At 37.2% G+C, this 22,667-nt stretch overlaps 1 protein-coding gene across 1 annotated transcript in view; it reads right to left on the bottom strand.

Annotated features, from left to right (window-relative positions):
- AUH (AU RNA binding methylglutaconyl-CoA hydratase) overlaps positions 1-20,251 on the bottom strand; it is a 34,284-nt gene extending 14,033 nt beyond the window's left edge. Inside the window, exons 1-6 of the mRNA XM_032214228.1 lie at positions 19,972-20,251; positions 16,181-16,248; positions 16,011-16,098; positions 10,869-10,955; positions 9,137-9,229; positions 7,792-7,848 (exon numbers count right to left, since the gene is read on the bottom strand). Coding sequence (XP_032070119.1) covers positions 7,792-7,848; positions 9,137-9,229; positions 10,869-10,955; positions 16,011-16,098; positions 16,181-16,248; positions 19,972-20,191 — 613 coding nt within the window. The 5' untranslated portion in view covers positions 20,192-20,251. The remainder of the gene's footprint in view (positions 1-7,791; positions 7,849-9,136; positions 9,230-10,868; positions 10,956-16,010; positions 16,099-16,180; positions 16,249-19,971) is intronic.
- Between the last annotated feature and the right edge of the window lie 2,416 nt (positions 20,252-22,667).

A 22,667-nucleotide genomic window follows, 5' to 3' on the forward strand; every position in this document is an offset into this window, starting at 1 on the left:
ATTTAGGTACTATAAATATTTCATATGATTTATCTGTGGGATTTCTAGCATAAGCAAAATGTGAGTCTTTAACTATATATTCCAGCTGTCTAAGATTAAAATGTCTCTTTTTGCTTTTTTATTTATATAAAAACATCCCAAAGTACGAATATCTTTGTAAGAAAAAGAAACCATTTTCATTTTTTTATGTTCTAAGATCTATAAAAGAAATATTCAGATAACATCTGAAAATGGTCGATTTATAGTTTTATTTAAATTTCAGAATGAGAGTCACTGAAACATGGCCTGCAATTGAAATGAATCCTATTAAGTAGTACATAAAAATGATTTGCTCATAGCAGGATATTTTTTTTTAAAAAATCTAGTTAAAAATGTTTTGATGTGCATTTACTTTTTATATTTCCAATACACCAAAGTGCTTAAATTTCAGTGTGTATGCCTGTAATACTTTCAAACTGTGGGAATAGGTAAGAGGATCTTTTGGAGGATTTCTATGTAGCTGAGAATCCCGAATTAAATTAAAATCACTGTGAGTTAACAGAATGGAATAAGGTTTAGGAAAACATCTTTGTAATATTCCAAAACGTTATTCTTGAGGCCATAAAAGTCAATCAGAGCAATAGTGTTATTAATCAATCTTTTCTAATAAGAAAATAAAATATCATTCAGTGTCACAAAGCTTGTATTGTACTTTAGTTTTAGTTTTGATATTAAGCACACTTACTATCCTTATACTAATACAGGCTTGTCCAACTTCTGGGTCTCAAGAAAAGTAGTTCACCTGGTAGAATATTTCCTGTAACATAAGATGTGGCAGTAAAATTTCCCCACTCACCCACCATCTTTTTTAATCTGAGCCCAAATAGATTTTAGCTGATAACTTTAGGCTCTTGCCTTAGTGTAGGCAAAATATTTCTCAAAACCAATTTCCCAACATGGCAGACATCTTGTTCTGCGGAAGCTTAAAAAGTAATAGATACATAAAGAAGGATTTAAATAATGATTATAGATCTAATCTAAAAGAAAGTAAATATAATAAAGAGAAAACAAACCTCACTCTACTAATATTAAAAATGGGCAAAAAAGTTCTTTATTATAAATCTATGGTAGGCTCTGGCTTAAAGCTCCTCACCTCTCTGACTCAGGAAATAAAAATGTAGAAAAGAAAGCTTCTATATTTATACAAGAGCAACAACTGTTGAAGTAAAGGAAAACAAAACAAAAACAAGTTTGTTACAAAGCAGATAAATGCAAAAGCTGTAAGAGCACATCAGAGAATTTCACAGAATGTGTACGTTTTAAAATATTTTCTCCCAGAAGAAAGACAGTACATTGCTGGCTTTAAAAATAATTAAGTTTCTTGTTTCCTGTCAACAGACATGACAGACATGTCAAATCATTTTTCCTCTTTAAATTTAGCATTTGCGAAGGAAGAGCTGGTTAAATTATTATTTTACTTTTACTTCCTACTTTATTTTATTTCCACAGCAAGAATCAACTAGCAATGAAAAGACTTCCTCACTCAATACATTATTTTATGTAAAATTAACAGAGGTCAGCTGATCTGCAAATCCAAAAGCAAATTAATTTTTTAAAATGTATTTCAAATAAATCATTTATATATTTTAAGTTAGCAGATACTGTATGTAATGAATTTATAATGAAATTGTTCCTTTTCTTCTAAGATCTTGATTCTGATTGCATGTGAAATAAATAATTAAATTCAGTACTTCCAAATCGTTATAAGAGCTTCAGCTTTCATAGTTTTAGGGCCTCGATATAGATCCCAGATATACCAGTATCCGGATTCATAAATCTACTTTTTCATCCATGTATAGATTAATTAAGGTTTCATCATTAATTCCAACCTCATTATTGCTTCTCATATAAATAGGAATACATCTCACATTCGTATGTTTTCTAGCCCAACAAAATTTGAGACAGCTCTCAGAGATTTCAAGTGAATTTATATGCTTGTCCAGGTTTTCTCATTATTATCTGAAGTACAGGTGAAACTCGAAAAATTAAAATATCGTGCAAAAGTTCATTTATTTCAGTAATGCAACTTAAAAGGTGAAACTAATATATGAGATAGACTCATTACATGCAAAGCAAGATAGTTCAAGCCGTGATTTGTCATAATTGTGATGATTATGGCTTACAGCTCAAACCCCAAATCCACAATCTCAGAAAATTAGAATATTGTGAAAAGGTGCAATGTTCTAGTCTCAAAGTGTCCCACTCTAATCAGATAATTAATCCATAACACCTGGAAAGGGTTCCTGAGCCTTTAAATGGTCTCTCAGTCTGGTTCAGTAGGAATCACAATCATGGGAAAGACTGCTGACCTGACAGTTGTGCAGAAAACCATCATTGACACCCTCCATAAGGAGGGAAAGCCTCAAAAGGGAATTGCAAAAGAAGTTGGATGTTCCCAAAGTGCTGTATCCAAGCACATTAATAGAAAGTTACGTGGAAGGAAAAAGTGTGGAAGAAAAAAGTGTAGAAGCAGCAGGGATGATCGCAGCCTGGAGAGGATTGTCAGGAAAAGACCATTCAAAAGTGTTGGGGATTTTCACAAGGAGTGGACTGAGGCTGGAGTCAGTGCATCAAGAGCCACCACACACAGACGTCAGAAGCGTCTTATCTGGGCTAAAGAAAAACAGACCTGGTCTGTTTCTCAGTGGTCCAAAGTCCTCTTTTCTTTTCTGATGAGAGCAACTTTTGCATCTCATTTGGAAACCAAGAACCCAGAGTATGGAGGAAGAATGGAGAGGCACACACTGCAAGATGCTTGAAGTCCAGTGTGAAGTTTCCACAGTCTGTGTTGATTTGGGGAGCCATGTCATCTGCTGGTGTTGGTCCACTGTGCTTCATTAAGTCCAGGGTCAAGGCAGCCGTCTACCAGGAGATTTTGGAGCACTTCATGCTTCCTTCCGCAGACAAGCTTTATGGGGATGCTGACTTCATTTTCCAGCAGGACTTGGTACCTGGCCACACTGCCAAAAGCACCAAAACCTGGTTCAATGACCGTGGGATTACTGTGCTTGATTGGTCAGCAAACTCGCCTGACCTGAACCTCATAGAGAATTTATGGGGCATTGCCAAGAGAAAGATGAGAGACATGAGGCCAAACAATGCAGAAGAGCTGAAGGCTGCTATTGAAGCATCCTGGTCTTCCATAACGCCTCAGCAGTGCAACAGGCTAATAGCTTCCATGCCATGATGCATTGAGGCAGTAATTGCTGCAAAAGGGGCCCAAACCAAGTACGGAGTACATATGCATGCTTATACTTTTCAGAGGTCATATGCTGTTCTATGTACAATCCTTGTTTTATTGATTGCATGTAATATTCTAATTTTCTGAGATTGTGAATTTGGGGTTTTCATGAGTTGTAAGCCATAATCATCACAATTATGACAAATCACAGCTTGAACTATCTTGCTGCTTTGCATGTAACGAGTCTATCTTTAAGTTGCATTACTGAAATAAATGAACTTTTGCACAATATTCTTATTTTTCGAGTTTCACCTGTACAGCTTGGGGGGGGGGGTGCCTTTTTCATTTTACAAGGCTTATAGTTAAATATAACGTCCCAGTTATTAAGGCGAAGTGTGAACATTTGTGTATGCATCACTTTCTATTTATAGCAGCAATTTTGTTCCTATAGTTGGAGGGAAGTAAAAAGAGGCAACTGTTTAGGCTTCAAAATCAAAGTCATACCATTTCCTTTGTAGAATTTTCTATTTTCTATTTTTAGGACAACATTGTAAGACATTAAAACCTTCAGCAGTCATCATCTAATTTACCATACAATAAATTAGGCATGTGCCAAACCTTTTGTGGTTTAATATTCTAATTCTGGAACTAACATGTATTCTGGAAGTGTTCTGGCCCCCAAGCCACAATGTCAACCACACAATGGACCATCCTGATGCCACAAAATCAAGATGCCAGAACAGTGTATTTCAAATTCAGATCACTTCCAGAATATATAGAATTGTTAAAGCGATCAATTTCAGAATCAGTATATTCTGTGAAAGCTTGCTTGCTAAAAACTAATAACCCAAGCTTGCATCATTCAAACCAAATGTAAAGTGTTTACATTGTTTTTCTGTAATTCAGAACAATCCTCCATGTTCTCTCTCCAAAGCAGGTAGGTAGCATTTATGCAATGACATCATTGTACATGTGTTGCCATACTGATTTGCTGACAATACTTCTACTATGGAGTACTATGTTATTGTTCAGAATAAAAAGTTAAGGAAGATTATCACCTCAATTTATGACTGCAACAACTTATGATCAACATTCTGGATTCCATTGTGGTCATAAGTCAAGGACTACCGGAGTACACAATACTATATTTTGTGTCTTAAATATAAACTAAAGTAACAATAGCAACAACAAAATCACATATTTAAATTAAAATATACCACAATACAAAACATAAAGTGTGATACACACTGTGGCCTGCAGAAAAAAGAGCACAGAAAAGTAGATAATTTTTCCTGTTATATGAGCTGTCAGGAATTGAACTGCAAAATGGATAATCATCACCTCTAAAAATCTATTCTTCCAAATACATGCTTCAGGTTTTATTATGACTAAAGAAAACCTATGTTTTAAATGTACGATTGTGCTAAGTCAGCTGTACAAAAGTGCGTGGGTTGTTGATTTAGGTTGTACTTTGAAGACTTTGATTCAATATCAGTGTTTTTCAGTTGTAGCAATACATTTATTAAAAGCTTCTAAATGAAAAATGCACAAATATTGGTTAGGTTCACTAAACATCATCTGTTGGTGTTTACCACCCACTTCCTATCCTTATCTAAATCTACTGATCTGTACCAAAGCTTAGGGTAGGGGTTTCTGTCAGTTTTGCCAGGATATAAGAAAGGATAATATAAATAAATTCTGTTTTTCATATTTATCAAATTTCACACAAATAAGCCAATAGTCCAAACTATGATTAAGGAGCAAGACTGGCAAATAAAGTCACCTGATATTATATTACTTATTCCAAGTACAACTGAAGAATAACTAGAAAAATATTTTAACATGCTGCATAATGCAATTAAGCTTTTAAAAAACCAGATAATGGGACATTATCTGATTTTTTGTATGCAAGAAATGTATGTCGATTAGTGTACATTCAAAGTGACAATAAAGTTATTCTAACTCAAAGTAATTTGAAGAACTACTGCTAGATTTATTAAACCAGTTACAATGAAATTCATCTCAATCAAATTCTGTTTTGGGAATAGCAAGCAGGAAACACATGCAAGACACACTATTCTTCTTAATTTATATACACCTCCTTCTATTAGCACTTGAGATACATTGTTTAATTATTTGGAAATAAGATTTGTGGTTCAAACATCTGCTTTCTATAATATAATATTACCATTTCTCTTGAGAGTATTTATTTTTGTAGGCATAAAACATTTTCAAATAATATAAAAAGCAAATAAAGTTGAGTTTTCATACAAACTAGTAATGATGAGAAATAATTTGATTACAACATCAAGACTTCAGATTATTCATGAGCTCAAATAGTCAGATCCAGATTTATGATAATTACTCAAGAGTTTGCTTATAAAAATGTTTTGATTTTATAAGTGCCTCTTTGTATCGTTCAAGAAACATGTCAATACTCTTAAGTTCACAAGTCCAAAAAAGATACAGTGCTAAATCACCACATGCTATATTTTGTAATTCAATGGCCATTCTGCACCTTCATGAATTGTTACCATGTACTAACAAAAGAGCTTGTGCAACTTGCTATTATCGTTGGGGATGTATAATTCCTGCACAGTTCACCCTTGAGGGACATGTCATAAACAAGGTATCTACTAGAAAATAAAATGACAACCTTTCTCCAACATTTTGTCAAAAAATTACTGATAGACCTTCTGGTGAAAACAGTCTTCTCTTTTTGTTTCTTGTACAAACTCTCCTCCTTGTTAGCTTTAGGTTACAGATAGTCCTCAATTTACAACTGTTCTTTTATTGACTGTTCGAAGTTACAACGGTGCCGAAAAAAGGGACTTATGATATTTTTTCAGACTTACAACATTGTAACATCTCTGTAGTCATGTGATCAAAATTCAGATTCCTGACAACTAGTTCCTATTTATGACCATTGCAGTGTCCAAGGATTATGTGATCCCCTTTTGGGATCTTCTGACATGCAAAGTCAATGGGGAAGCCAGATTAACATAACAACCAGGTTATTAAATTAACAATTTCAGTGATCCACTTAACAACTGCAGCAAGAAAGATAGTAAAATGGGGCAGAACTCAGCAAATATTTCACGTAGCAACATACATTTTGGGCTCAATCGTGGTCATAAGCCAAGAATTACCTGTATAGTTATACAAACCAGCTATTTTTACATTATTCACATATTCATCAAACATTGAAATATTTAAAATTTGATGAATGGTAAACAAATATAGTAAATATTAAAATAAAATATTTAGCCACTTATCATAACGAAAAATGATGCATAGTTGATAAAACAGTCAGTTTTTCTCTTCATGTTCCCATTTCAGACCTTAGTCACTGAAGTAGGAAATAGTTTGTATTTATAATTTCTTCATGAAGTAAGACAAAACAATATCAAATAAGTCTGTTTCACCTTCTTGTAACTCCTACATTCTGACAGAGATAGGATCTTCAATTTTTATCAGCCAAATCTAAAATCATCTGGCCAGTGCAACTATATCTACAGGTAGTCCTCAACTTACAACCATTTCTTTAACAACCATTCAAAGTTACAACAGCATTGAAAAAAGTGAAATGACCATAGCAGCATGCCTATGGTCACATGATCAAAATTCAGGCACTTGGCAACTGGCATGTATTTATAACTGTTGCAGCATTCTGGGGTCATTTGATCAGCTTTTGCAATCTTTCCAGCTGGCTTCTGACAAGTCAATGAGGGAAGCTGGATTTGCTTAAGGACTGTGTGATTCACTTAATTGCAATGATTCAATTAGCAACTGTGTTGAAAAAGCTCATCAAATTGGGCAAGTCTCACTTAGCAACTGCTTTACTTAGCAATGAAAATTCTGGTCCCGACTGTGGGTTTTAAATCAAAGACTACCTGTATATTGAAAGGAAGAAAATTAAAGAAGTGCAACTTCTCCTTCCCCTTTGGGTAGTTTGGGGATTTTTGCTGCACAGAAGAAACCTAAGCAGCAAGCCAAGTACCAAGGAGTTTATTTCTGTGTTGTTCCTTAATGCTAAAAATCTTCATAAGTAAAAATGGGCAGCATGCATTTCCAAGCTTGTTGTTTGTACAATGGTATTAGAAGGCAAAATGTCCTACAGTTTAAGAGTAGATAGATATCCCCACCAGCCCAACCTGGCTTCATTTCCATCTCCATGACTACTCACTTTAGATATTATTGGTAAAACATTCACAACTTTATGACAGTTATCAAACAATAGAGATGGGGAAAATGTATTGAAAGTCAATTTGGTGAAGTCATTAATATATTGGCCTAGAAACCAGGAGACCGTGGGAATAAAAACCAATTGGGTGACTTTGGGCCGGTCACTCTAGTTCAGCCCAACCAATCTCATAGGGTTGTTGCTGTGGTGAAAATAGGAGGCAGGACTATATTAAGTACATTCACCACCTGGAGTTACTGGATATATACAAACAACTCAGAATGCAAATGTTGTTCAAAACTGGACCATTTGGACACCATAGAAGAGATGGAACATAACAATAACATTCATAAAGAACTGTTACATAATTATGAAAAAAAATCCATACCTGCACCAGGAATGATCGCTAATTTTGTTTCAACTAGTCCCATTTTTGCAGAAGAAGCTAAAAAAAAAGTAAGTTGGTTTTTGAAAAACTTACAAATTGTTTTAATAATATAACAGGAACTTAATAAAATAAACTGTAGCTTCACTGTAATAGTTTCAGATAAAAGTGAAAACACTAAAAAGGGCAGAATGGCTGTGTTTCAATTCAGCACTAAGCCATGGTTTACTAAGTAACCAAAAACAAATCCCACCATGCCTTAGGTTGAATGAAGGGAAAACGTTTTCTCTCAAAAGGCTCTGTACCCTTTCATTTTTCAGAAAGTGCATACAGGATGTAGGAAATCAACTCTTTTTAGTGCCCATATGCAAAGATCCATTTCTGTTCTCCGTAAAAAGCCAGTATGTGTCATGATTTTCTAATATTTTCATAACCAGAAAAATTCTTTGTATGACAATTGTTCTGCATACAACATATTCCCATCTTCTTTATGTATTTATGTATTTTTCAATACACTGATTTCCAGCTGAACTAGGATTGTAAATTGTAAAATAATAAACTGGACTGTCCAAAGATTAAATATTTTAATTGGGATATATTGCTGTTGCTTTTAAAGTTATTGTTTGTATTTTTATTTTTTAATCGCCGGAAACTACCTGAGTTGCTGATGCAAAGAAAATAAATTTATCAATGTATTTTAAAAACTGCTTCTAAAAGGAGCAATTCAGATACAGGAAGTTTTAATTTATCCTCTCTTCCTGGGAACTTCCCCATTTAGAGCAAGGCTACAGAATATCCATCATGCAAATATCCTGCCTGGATTTAGTGTTTGGTTTTATGACTAAAAGCTATGAATAGACAACGGTTAATTATCTTTTTCCATCATTGGTTTTATTAATGTTGCAATTTTCTGTATCTGAATGAGACAAGTAAGAGGTGAGGGATCCATTCCAGTTTTAGCAACCACCTCCATCCAACAGTCTAAGCTTGAGGATGTTTCCAGGACAGGTGACATGCTAAAAACCTTACACTACTCTTGTATAGTGGAAAAAATTGTCTTAATGTGAACACTTCATTAACTTGTTCCTTTTTCTTTATCCTCTTTTGTACTTATTAGCAACAACCTTTCATGACACAAATCACAAAAAAATTATATTAGATTAAATACATTTACCCTGGATCCAAAACTTAAAAGTTAATACTAATACTAATGTAAGTACTATAATAATTATCACAGTTGAGATGTTCAAAATTTCATTAAAATAGCGTTCAGAAATCATTTTCCTACACTTGAATTAAACAAGGTTTAGAAAAATGCTTTAATTTTAAAAATAGGACTAAATCTTACCTGCCACTCTTATATCACAGGCTAGAGCCAATTCTAGGCCACCACCTAATGCAATGCCATCTATTGCGGCTATAGTTGGTACTGGAAGATTAGCTAAAAGGCAAAGTTTTTTAAAAAATTCAGCCAGTTGTCAATATTTCAAACATAAAATTAATTTTACAAAATTTATAATATCTACTTATTTATTAATGTATGTGCCACCCATCTTAAGGGTGATTCTATAGATAACATTGTTTTTGTTTCTTTTCAATATTAACTACAAACTAAAGTCTGATTACAGAGATATTTGGGATATTAACAGCAATAAAAAAATAAAGGTACCAGAATTAACTGTAATAAGGAGCAGTTATGATAAAACAGCAATTCATGATATGTAAATATGCAAATCAAAATAGATATATTATCTATCCATGAAACTAACAAATATGAAAGTTATTTACTTTATTATTTTAATTTATATGACACTCCATTTCCAAGCAGCCAAGGTCCTCCTGGCTACAGACTCCACCTTTTGTTCAAGTAGGAGCTATGAGATGAGGAAGATCAGATGAAAATTATGTTATTTAATAGAGATCTGGAAATCACATAAGCAGGGCATGAAAATAACAACCCTACTCATTGTTTGTCACCAGCATTTACACACCTGTACTACCAGTGAATATGTCAGTTTTACTTAGCTGCTTGTTTCAATACAAGTTAACTGTCTTAACGCTAACAGGAAGTTATCACTGAAAGACAATAAATTCTTAAAATACTGTCATTCCAATCTTAGGTAACAACAGATTATATTCAAGCATATCTACAATATTAATGGATTCTTAACTTCATTATCAAAAAAATTTTAATGAATTTTTGGAAATACTCCTTCTGAAGTGCTGATGAATGTAATTTCCCTCTTCACAAAATAATATTTAGCAACTGGCATGTTCAGTGATAGATCCAGAAATAGAGGTGGCTGCTAGATGGATTGATGGCAGACTCCATCCTCCCCTGCTCTCTACCCATCCATCTTTTTATCATATTGATGTAATATTCTCATTGTTTCCTTTGTCATTGTTTATTTTACTCTTCTATTATTTTACTTCTGTTCTTTTTACATTATTTTCATTCTTATTCCTTTTTATTATTGTAAACCTCCTAGAGTAGACCTATGACGAGATAGACAGCAAATAAATTTAACACATAAAATAATAAACAGAACTGACAGCTTGAAACACAATTATAAAATAATTGTAAGATCTTCGAATTATTTACAAATACAATATTTTGATACAACTGAAAAAAGAAATGCCATAGCTCTACTTCTCTCTCTCTCAATCCAACTGTTTAGAACACATTTGTTTTAATATTACAACAGTTGAAGTTTCCAATTAAAGTTTTCTAGGAAACATTTTGATTTTTTTTCTGATTTGATCCTATTCAAACTGTTTTGAGAGTTTAACTTAATTGTGAAAGATATTCACTGAAATAAATTCTGTCTATACATTTACAGGGTTTATTTACACTCAATTCAGTAATACTGCATTAAACAACAGAGAAAAATGTAAGAAAATTAATATTCTTTAGTGACAATTATATTATACATCTCTTTGACATGTTAATGATAATTAGTCTTATTTATTACAGAGTTATGAAAAATTTAAGCAGGATTTTTTTATCACAGAACTTTATTTACTACTACTATTCATGATTGATTGGCTATCAGTAATAGTTCAATGAAAGTTGTACTTACCCATTTCATTAATAGTGGATCTTGCTTTTGAGACAAAAGAGCTTACTTCACTAGCATGCATTTTAACTCTTTCTTTAAGATCAGCACCTGCAAATGACATTTATGGTCTATTTAAATATCATCACGGTTTCTGTTCAAATCAACCCATCTTCCCCAACCTGACTATCCGTCAAATGTAAGAACACCAGCATTTTCATGAATGGCAAGGCAGGCTAGGATTTCTGGAAGCTAGGCAATATAAGTAAAATAAACCAAAATGGCATAATCCATTCATACTTTCAGAAAAAGTTACATGGAAATGGAAATCTATTTCTTGACAAGATCTGGAAACTCTGTCACTTCTCTTTACAAACATTTGGATACAAAATAAAAATTTGTATACAATTTACAAAGTACTTAAAACATATTTTTATATGTACATTTCATAGAAAACATGGAAATAAACCAGTTCTCATTTCATAAAGGGCAAAAAAAGGAGAAAGTTAATAAAACAAACCAAGCTAATTTCCAGATGGCTATAACGGTTTGTGTAAAAAGGGATTTGTTTTTTCGTGATAACTCTGAAAACTGATAACTCTTAGTGTTATAAACATGATCTTTTGAATGCTATGGCAAAATGAACACTTTTACAAACAAAATAAGGAACATGAAAATAAGGAACATGTCTTCTTAAACAATCCAATGAATAATTCATAGAAATCATACATTTTATCCAACACCAGAAAATAATTGTTTCAAATTTCATGTTTAATTCTCTTCTGAAGCAAAGCACTCCATTAGAGCATGACAGGGGTCCTCAAACTATGGTCCGGGGGGCCAGATACAGCCTGCTGAAGCCATTAATCTGGCCTGCAAGGGACCACAAGGCTACCCTACCCACATCGCTCCAACTATCCACCGGCTCCAACCACCTTCTGCAGGCTGAGGAAGCCAGAAACGGGATACACAGAGGCCTCAGGAGGCCAAAAATGGCCCCGTTTTTGGGCAGAAGAGTGATTCTGGAGGCTGAGGAGGCCAAAATTGGAATTCGTGGATGTCCCAGAAATTCAAAAACAGGCCTGTTTTTGGGTGGCAGAGTGGTTCCGGAGGCCAAGGAGGCCAAAAAATGGGCCTTCAGAGAGAGGGAGGGAGGAGAGGGAGGGGGGAGAGAGATCTGCACATACCCCAAGGCAGCCGCATCCCTGCACTAACCTTCTTTCCACCCCCAGGTGCATAACAAATTAAAGCTTAATTTCTGTGTATTGTTTAATGGACTGCTAAATTGGCCATGCCTATCCAGTCACATGACTACCTAGCCACACCCAACCAGTTACATGACTACCTAGCCACACCACCCAGTCACAAGACCACCTAGCCACGCTTGCCCAGTCACATGACCACTCAGCTAGTCCGCCCCTCCTACAGTCTGAGGGTCCATGAATTGGCCCCGTTTAAAAAGTTTGAGGACCTCTGATTTAAGAGATTTTAATTGTTCTATACAGTCAATGTAACAAGAGAAGAAATTTACTAAGCCTATAGTAAGTTATTTAAACTTAGATTTAAAACAACTTTTCTATGTAAAGGCTATATAATTTTATAATTGTAGTTCACATGCTTATGTATCCATAATTAAATGTGACTGAAACATTTCATATAATTATCCCACTCATGTATATTAAAAGCCTATGATGACAAAAATTAGTGATGCAATAGCCATCACTTTCTGCCAAGATTTAAAAAAATTAACAAGTAAAACAAAATTTGTGTCAGATTATAATATGCCATTTATAGAGATAGCAGATTTATATCAGGCATTTGCAGATATTAGAATTAGCTATTTCCTACTGATACATAATACATATAATTCATATGCTCCCCTAGATCAAGAAATGAAAAATACTCAATTTATTTTGTCTATTTCAATGATTGCTGTATTAGTCTTCATTTAACTAGCTGAAATCTATTTTTGTTGGACCTGAAACTGAGGAGTGCAATTATGGAAGGATTATAATTATAAGATTGTTGGATGCAAGAACATTTGAATGTTTGCACTTATCTGATCATATCTAAGAGCTCTATTAACACAAAAAAGGTTTACATAATCCAAAGAAATTATTCTCTGAAAAGGCCAAACTCACACATATTATTCACGCATGCTTTTTTATAAATCAATTTCAGAATAATTTTGTAAATAGTTATGTGATTTCTGCCTCTAATTAACAGCAACAGAGTATATACCATTTTTATATTCTTAATCTAGATATCTAGCAATCAAAAAGTATCAGAAAATTTAAATAACTGGCAAAAAAAGTACTGACATTCAGTGACATCAGAAGAAAAATAACATTATAACATCTTCTGGTTATTCTCAGCCTACACAACTCAATAGACCTCCTCTAAAATTATGGCAACAGAAATAAGACTCTCTTCAAAACTACTGCCTTGGCCACAAGTTACACTTACAATAAAATAAAATATGTACTGTCTTTACATTTGCTATTTAGTTAAAATGGATAAAAATTAATAATGGTGAGCTGCATGACTATGCAATGTCTGCAGCACTATAGAACAATGCTGAATTATCTGAGTATAAGGCTCAATTTTACATTTTGAAACTTTAAAGAAAAAGACATAGAAGATGCCAGACCATAGTAGCAACATAAAATAATGAATGAACTCAGTAGATATTTAAACACATCGTTTTGTTTCATTTCCAATATGAGGAGTAAACAGTAATATTTTACTGGCTGCTACAAACTAGGTCCTCTACTTCAAAAAACGTTCTTCAGAATAAAACTATCACTGTAAAATGCTTAGTAAGAGAGGTGACTAACCCTCCTCTGTAGCTCTTTATTGAATCTATATACTGTTAAAACTCTCAAATGGGATAACTTCCAGAATGTGGGATTCATTATTCCCCAAGGGAATGAAAATTTGGGAAAGTTGTGGCGCCTCAGTGCTGCCAGTTGCTATTTTTTCAGTACTGCCGCCACACTGCTATAGTCATGTGATCTTCATTCTCAACTTTCCCTAACAGCTTCATGGCCTTTGTGAGTCAGGGGAAAGGAGGGGAGCAGAGGGCAGGGAAGGGAAGAGAGATTTCCAATGTTCATTGCCAGCTTCCTACAAGGAAATTCAGTGGGGAAGCTGAGAGAAATTCAAAAGTCACATCTCCTCCCACTGAATTTTTGCTCTCCATGGTCATTTTGTTTCTCTGTTTAAGTAAGAAAATATCTCTGAAATAGTGATCCAGTGAGTCACAGGTTGTCTAGGTTTCTTTAATATTACTGGTTTGAGAGTATTACTTCTTGTTGATCATAAGATCCTCTGAAAAACTTTGCAGCTAAAGCGGCATATAAAATACCCTTAAATAACAAATTTTAGAAAGCTACAATATTCATTACTTTTCTAACATTAGACAAGGCAACAAATAAAAAAATCATCATACTTTTCCTTTTGGCAATGCTTAATTTCAGATATGATAGTGGATTTTCATGGCAGACCAGGTATGCTCTGGAATCACAACCACTGTTCCCTCTAAGGTGCGCGGCTGCGCAACCACACATGTGGCAAGAAAACCCCGTGCAGCAGTTTCTAACTGCCGCGGAGGGGCCTCACAAAAACTAGTTAGCATGGGTGCGGGGACGGCGGCAGGGGACCTCCTAGGCTCCAGCTGCACCTCTCATTACCGTCAGTCGCCCCGTGTTCAGCAAAGCAAACATGGGGAAGTCCTTTGCAGGCGGCTAGAACTGGCCGCCCGCAAAGGCCCTCTCCAGACTTGTTTTGATGAGCACGGAGCGACTGATGGTAGTTTGTGCCGGCCGCGCCCGCTCAAACTAGCGTCAGTCGCCCCCGTGTTCAGCAAAGCAAGCCCGGGGAGGTCCTTTGTGGGCGGCCAATCCTAGCCGCTTGCGCCCGGCGCTGCAGCCGAAATAAACCCCCAAAGCCCCTGCCGCCACTGGAATATCTGCTGCCTCCTCCTCTTCCTCCAACAGCACTGCCGGATTTGCCACCCAACGCTGCGGCTGAGGTGAAGCCGCCAAAGCTCCCGCCAGCACCCCTGCCCAGCTGAGGTGTTCCGAGCAGCGGGGGAGGCACAGCCGCCGCTGCCATGGGCAGGGGCGCCAGCGGGAGCTTTGGCGCCTTCACTTCCGCTGCAGCGGAAAAAAATCAGGTGCTCAGGCATGAAAATGTGCCGCTCAAACACTATACTTTTCTGCTCACAGTGAAAAAAAATTAGAGGGAACATTGATCACAACTGTTTCTTGAAGAAGTCATTGTTGTGACTAGAAGGGCCTTTTTGTGCAGCTTTTAGTTGTGTTCCAGTTGCACCCAATCCTAAATCAAGAGGTTCTATGCTCAGTCACTCAGGCCCTAATTAATTCATGTTTTACATTGGGCTGCTTTTGAGGAATATTTAGAAGCCTCAGTTCAAAAACACATAATGGCAGTCCATAGGTTACCATTGCAATTGGGACTGGGAACTCTTATCTCTGTCATAAAACGTGATATCCCATGACTGCATCATTTAGCAATGACAATTATGAAAGTAATATTTGCTGTCCTTAAAACAATGGCAAATTTAAATGTTTATGTTTCTAACTGTAAGTCATCCAGAATCATGAATGTGAGATGAGAGGCTATATAAAGCATTGGGTTATTAAATAAGGACCTCACATGATTATTAATCAGCTTTCCCATTGACTTTGTTTTTTAGGAAGCAGTCAGGGAATGCTGGACATTGTGATTGTGTGACTGTGGCTCTCTGAGAGAAGTGCAAGCATATGGCTCACATGACTGCAGGGACATGACTGCAGGGACACATGACTTCAGGGACATGGCAAGGGCTGTTATTCCAAGAATATTAAGTCCTCCTCATTCAGCATTGTTGTAACTTGTAATTGCTGAACAAATGGTCATAATCTGAGGACTGCCTGCATAGATATAGATATTTAGAAACACACACACAAAGTCAGGAAAGCTCTCCAGTCTATATATCTCATTACATGTTATGGAACTTTTTTCTTAAAAGGGCACAGCAAATATTACTTAAATATAGAATTTATCTATATTTAGTTCCAAAATAAAGGATTCTGAGTTACCTCTGCTGAGTTTAATAAATCATGGATTTCTAGATGGATAATAAAAATTAAGTTTGCATACCAGCACAAAATACCCCAGGAACTTCACTTCGGAATATAACTGTCCGTACTTTTTTGTCTGTTTTCAAAGCGTCCATAACTTTTGATATCTACAGAGAAAAGGTGTGGACATTATCAACACTAATTTTCAGTTTTTCACATTAGTAAGTAATTAAAGTTTCATTTACTTACCGTTTTAATAAGATTTTTATTAAGTGCATTTTTTGCCTGCGCTCTGTTTATTCCAAGTACAACAATTCCTGTATGCAGGGCAAAAAATAATTACAAAAATCAGTTATGCATTCCAAAACATTTAATGCTACATTTTTAAGACTTCTATGTCTTTGGGGAAAAATGCAGGAATTTATATGAATAATTATTGCGGAGCATTTATCTGAAAATGTAAGTGATATAATAACTAGTGTGAATATACTTACTTAATACTTACTAAATAAATACATTTTAATATATTTCTTATTTGAAAAATTATACTTGATAATTTGGAGTATTAAAAACAAATATAGTATATTACAATAGTGATAATAAAGAAAGGCAGTAACAGTGTTGATAACACTGAAAAATAAACTTGTATGCCAAAGCACCTGAGGGCAGGACAAAAAGCAATGGGTGGAAACTAATCAAGGAGAGAAGCAACTTAGAACTGAGGAGAAATTTCCTGACAGTCAGAACAATTAATCAGTGGAACAACTTGCCTCCAGAAGTTGTGAATGTTCCAACACTGGAAGCCTTTAAGAAGATGTTGGATAACCATTTATCTGAAGTGGTATAGGGTTTTCTGTCTAGGCAGGGGGCTGGACTAGAAGACCTCCAAAGTTCCTTCCATTCTATTCTATTCCATTCCATTCCATTCCATTCCATTCCATTCCATTCCATTCCATTCCATTCCATTCCATTCCATTCCATTCCATTCCATTCCATTCCATTCCATTCCATTCCATTCCATTCTAGCATACTGCCACCAATAAACTGGATCCTCATTTTAGCAATTTCGGAAGGATGGAAGGCTGAGTCAACCTTGAGCCAGTCAGGAGCCAGTCAACTCCTGGCTGTGGGCAGAGTTAGCAATAGCAACAGTTACAGTGGAACCTCCAGTCACAACCATAATCCATTACAGGACTTCGGTTGCAACCCAATTTGGTCGTGATCGGAAGCAAGACTGACTGTGCATGTGCATACAAAAAAAATTGTGCCAAAGAGGAAATCGCCGGGACAGGGAAAATCACTGCAGCTGTGTTTGATCGCCACCCGAGTATTTATTCACGACCAGATGCAAAAAATTTGCAAACATTTTGGTCGGCATCCAATTTGGTCGCGGTCAGAAGCATTCGTGACCCGAGGGTCTACTGTATATACCAGTGATGGCGAACCTTTTTCTTATGGTGTGCCAAAATTGTGTGTGCACGCACTATCACGTGCACACGCATGCCCACACCAATTCAGTCCTCTCCGCCATCTGCACATGTGCACACAACATGCTGCGCATGCGCACACGGCCCCTCCCCAGGCTCCAGAGGCTTTCCTGAAGCCTGGGGAGGGTGTAAACAGCCTCCCTCGCCCCCCTGGAGGCACTCCTGAAGCCAGAAACAGATAGTTTCAGAACTTCCGGTTGGCCCCGTGGGCCGTTTTTCACCCCATCCAGGCTTCAGGAAAGCCTCTGGAGCCTGGGGAAGAAGAAAAACGGCCCAATCAGAAGTTCAGAAAAGATCCATTTCTGGCTTACAGGGAGCCTCTGGGGGGGGGAGCATTTTCGACCTCCACATGTTTCAGGAAACCATCCGGAACCTGAGGAGGGCAAAAAACAGGCCCAAAAGGCCAACCGGAAGTTTGTTCTATTATTGTTGTTGTTATTTTATTACATTATATCTACATTATTGGTTCATTTTTTATTTTGGGGGTAATATCACATTTACAGCATAACAACTGTCAAGCAACAGATTAAATGAAACTTTTATTTTTATTTCTTTTTCATATGCCTAAATCATAATATAATGGATTAGGGGATCAATGCAGGTTATGGTTTTATTGCTTTCAAATTTTTAAAATAAGTTTTGTTGTTGTTCATGGGGGGGGGCTTTTTTACTATGTTTTGTTTTTAACTTTGTATATAACTCCATCATGTATGTGAATTGAAAAATAATAGGCATACATGTGTCAAAATGACTGTATTAAAGAAATTGTTCAGAACAGAACATTATCGTCTCTAATCAAAACAGCATTTTATGTAACAAAATTGTATAAAAATATCTTATTAAAGTAAAAAGGTAAAATAAATTAGAAATAACATAAAATAAAGTAATAAGATAACAATAGCAATAGCATTTATCCTTATAAACAACTTTACAGTGCTTTACGGCCCTCTCTAAGAGGTGTACAGTCAGCATATTGCCCCCAACAATTTGGGTCCCCAAGATACAAGTTCTAAAAGAGTACATACTTAAGACTAATCACTATACAAGTAGTCATTGACTTATGACAAAATGTATGTTGCTATGTGAGACATTGGTTAAATGAGTTATTTGTTAAGTGAGTTTTGCCCCATTTTATGACCTTTCTTGCTACAGTCATCAAATGAATCACTGCAGAAGTTAGTAACGGCTGTTAAGTGAATCTGGCTTTCCCATTGATTTTTCTTGTCAGGTTACAAAAGATGATCACATGACCCTGGAACAGTGCAACCATCATAAATATTAGTCCATTGTGAAGAGTCAGAATTTTGGTCATGTGACCATGGGGATGCTGAAATGGTCGTAAGTGTGAAAAACAGTCATAAGTCACTTTTTCAGTGCTATTATAACTTTGAATGATCTCTAAATGAACTCTTATAAGTTGAGGACAACCTGTACTATAAAACTATCTACTCACTATAAATAATGCACTATAAATTGGAATAGATGTGTTTCATCTCCCAATCTTCCATATGTTTATTAAAAAGACAGGAAATGATAATAAAAACAAGCATAAAATTAGAGATATATTTTCTCACAAAGCATAAGTTTTGAATGCTTTTCCTCTCAAAGTACACTTTTCTCCTCTCACTTTACTTATCTAAAGTAATCATTTATATTGATCTCTGAATATATTGCAAAATTCAAGAGAATGACATTCAAAGGATAACCTGTACATCATTCCAGAAGACATAATCAGTATATCTGTGTAGGTGCATCCGATCAGTTCGATTTAAAATGCCAAGACTTTATTGTGCTTTTAGCATAAGTTATGTGCAGACATTCTTGATATATTTATAAACTTAAAGATTTCAAAATGATTCGAGTATCCGTGCATATTTTCCAAGAAGTTCTGCATTCTTAAACACCCAGAACGTAAGAATTCAAATAAGAATAGAGACCAAACTTGGCAACATTAAGATATGTGGACTTCAACTCCCAGAACTCCTCAAGAAAACACTCTAGCTAGAGAATTCTGGGAGTTGAAGGCCGAACACCTCAGTGTTGCCAAATTTGAGAAACACTGACATTTTTAGAAATAGGAACGTGTATCAGCGACAGCTAAATGACAGGCCACCTTTAAATAAAACGCAGGACTTTCAACGTGTGCACATCAGACATCCCGACCTTACAACCCCAGGCACTCATCCTCCCTGGTCTCCTAAACCAGCATAAGGATTTCCCGAACCAGCGACTGTATCAGGCAGCATTCCCATAACACGAGAAAGAGCCACGCATGCGCTTTATGATTATGGCAGCTCGCGCGACCGGCCCCCACCAACGGGAGAATTTAAAGGGTCAGGCAGCTTCATCATTTCGGACAGATAATTGGATGTGGGGGCGTCCCATCGTCGAGTCTCCGCTGCTGACAAGCAAAAAGAGACACCCAAGCCTTATCTGCTGGGTAGAACTGGGGGAGGGAGGGGGGAACACAAATGGCTTTCTCTGAGAGGTTGAGTGACAGGTAAAAAAAAAAAAAAAGACCCCGGCTCCATCCACGCCGGCTACTGCCGTTACCTTTATGCTCGTCGTCCAAATACCGAACCCGCAGTTCCTCCTCCAGTCCTTTGGCTTCGGAACTGTATTTTCTGAAGGCCGCGGTCACGCCAGAACAGCTGCTCGGTCTCACGCGGCCCAGGGAGAAGGAGGAGGAGGCGGGCGACCAGGCGACGGCGGCTAAACCCCCTGGATGGTAAAAAAGCCTAAGAGCCACCTTAGCTGCCGCGGTAGCCGCCATGTTGCCTGTCTAAGGAGCACGCACACCGAGGCCCGTCTCCAGCGCGGTCACGTGACGGCCACTTTTCGCGCGGACGGCCAGAGGAGCGGGGCCCAGCCGGCAAAGGGCCTGGAGCTGCATGTGACTCCGGGAGTCATTGGAGCCGGAGCTCTGCAAGGGCATTTTGTTCTCGATCGATTCTCCGGAAAGAGACCCTCTTGTTGCCACTCGGTCAGGGTTTTATCCCCCTTCGCGGAGGCTAAAGAATGGCCCAAGTCGCATGGGGCTTACAAGTCAACTTTTCCTATTTATTGCCTTGGAAAGTTCCTTGCCGGATGGAAAAGGAGGAACAAAATATTCTCTAACGAAAAAAAAATAGGACTTTCCTTTATTTTTTGTGTGACTTTTACTGTTTTGTGCCTCGATTCTGTAGGGGACTGTGGTGCTGATATAAGTTAAGATCAATAATCCTCAGGATTATCACTGATTTTTATTTTTTTAATTAATCATTCAATGGTGCCAAAAATCACGAATGGGATGTAAATATTTTTTTATCACGAAATATATGCTTTGTATGCTTTATATTTATATTTGACGCTGAGTTTGTCGATCAGAAGGTCGGCGGTTCAAATACCTACCACCCTGTAATGCTTCTGCCAACCTAGCACCTTGAAAGCATGTAAAAAATGCAAATAGAAAAATAGGGATCACCACATTATTTATTTATTTATTTATTTATTTATTTATATGCTGCCCAATCCCAAAGGACTCTGTGTGGCTTACAAAAAAAGAGAGAGAAAAGAGAGAGAAAAAGACACATAACAAAAACATAACGAAAAAAAAACAGTTTAAAATAGAAACACCTCATACATTCATTCTAATCGGGGCTGGACCTCAACAGTGAGGTCAACAGCCCCAGGTCTGCCAGAACAGCCAAATTTTTACAGCTTTCCTGAAGGCCATGAGAGTTGGTATGGTCCGGATCTCTGGGGGTAGCTGATTCCAAAGAGTCGGAGCAGCCACAAAGAAGGCTCTCCTCCGGGGGCCCGCCAGCCGACACTGTCTGTCTGACAGCATCTGAAGGAGGCCCAATCTGTGGGATCTTATTGGCCGCTGGGAGGTATGTGGCAGTAGGTGGTCTCAAAGGTACGCTGGCCCTAAGTCATGTAGGGCTTTAAAGGTAATAACACCTTGAATTGCATCCGGAGACCAATTGGTAGCCAGTGCAGCTTGCGGAGGACAGGTGAAACGTGGATGTACCTCGGTGCACCCAATATTGCTTGCGCGGCCACATTCTGGACTAACTGCAGTCTCTGAACACTTTTCAAGGGTAGCCCCATGTAGAGCGTGTTGCAATAACCCAGCCTTGAGGTGACAAGGGCGTGAGTAACTGTTTGAAGTGCCTCCCGATCCAAATAGGGCTGCAATTGGTGCACCAGACGAACCTGGGCAAAGGCCCAGCTGGTCACAGCCGATGTTTCAGTTTCAGCTGCGAATCCAGGAGGACCCCCAAATTGCGGACCCTCTCTGAGGGGCATAAATTTTCACCCCCCAGGGTTAAGGATGGACTGTCTAAGCTGTCCTTCCCACCTTGGTGGGAAGGTAACAGCATTCTGTGCGCCTTTGGTGTTTAGTCATGTCAGCCACATGACACGGAGACGTCTTCAGACAGTGCTGCTCTTTGGCTTAGAAATGGAGATGAGCCCCCTAAATCTAAAAATGATGGCTTGCTAAAAAGCAAAACTTGTCTGTGTACCCTAAGTCAGCATGAAGTTTTCCCCCATTTTCCAAATTTTACTGCGGTTTTTTAATCAAAATTCCCCCAGTCAAATGTGATGAAACAGACCCAAAGATTGTGAGGACCCCAAGGGTTGTGAAGCCAAGCACCGGAGTGTCACGGTATGTGGCCTCTCAGGGCCTCTCCCATCCCTAAGGCACCATCTGCTCAATATCTAGCACTTTCATTTAACATCAGGAAGTTGTTGAGGCTGTCTTACTTAATGACTGTCACTTTTGCAACTGTAATGGTCAGGTTCCATTATGATTATAGGCCAAGGACTATAATGCAACAGATTAAGTGACACTATAGACATGCCATATATGATCCAATGTAGAAGGAGCTACAGCAATTGCTAGTTGCTTACCTAAGTATACCCCATTTCTTTAGATTTATAAAGTCTCCCATTTGAATCGGACTCAGCACCATACAGATTAAAAACAGATAAATACCTAAAACAAACAAATGTGTAAATGTAAACAACTTTTACCAAAACAGATACTGCACCCCAGGTAGGCATGGCCTGTCCTATTTAATCTGTTGCTTATATAGCCCACTCTTGGCAGCATATAACTCTAGGCAGTGTGCATGATCAATAAACAGTACGTGCCAGGAAAATAATCACTTCCAACTCAATGCTGGATTAAAATAAAAGTTTTTAATATCTTTCAAAAGGCAGGCCGGGCCAGGGTAAACCACATTTCAGAAGAAATGCAGTTC

Source organism: Thamnophis elegans, chromosome 3, assembly GCF_009769535.1.
Source record: "Thamnophis elegans isolate rThaEle1 chromosome 3, rThaEle1.pri, whole genome shotgun sequence".
NCBI lineage: Eukaryota > Metazoa > Chordata > Lepidosauria > Squamata > Colubridae > Thamnophis > Thamnophis elegans.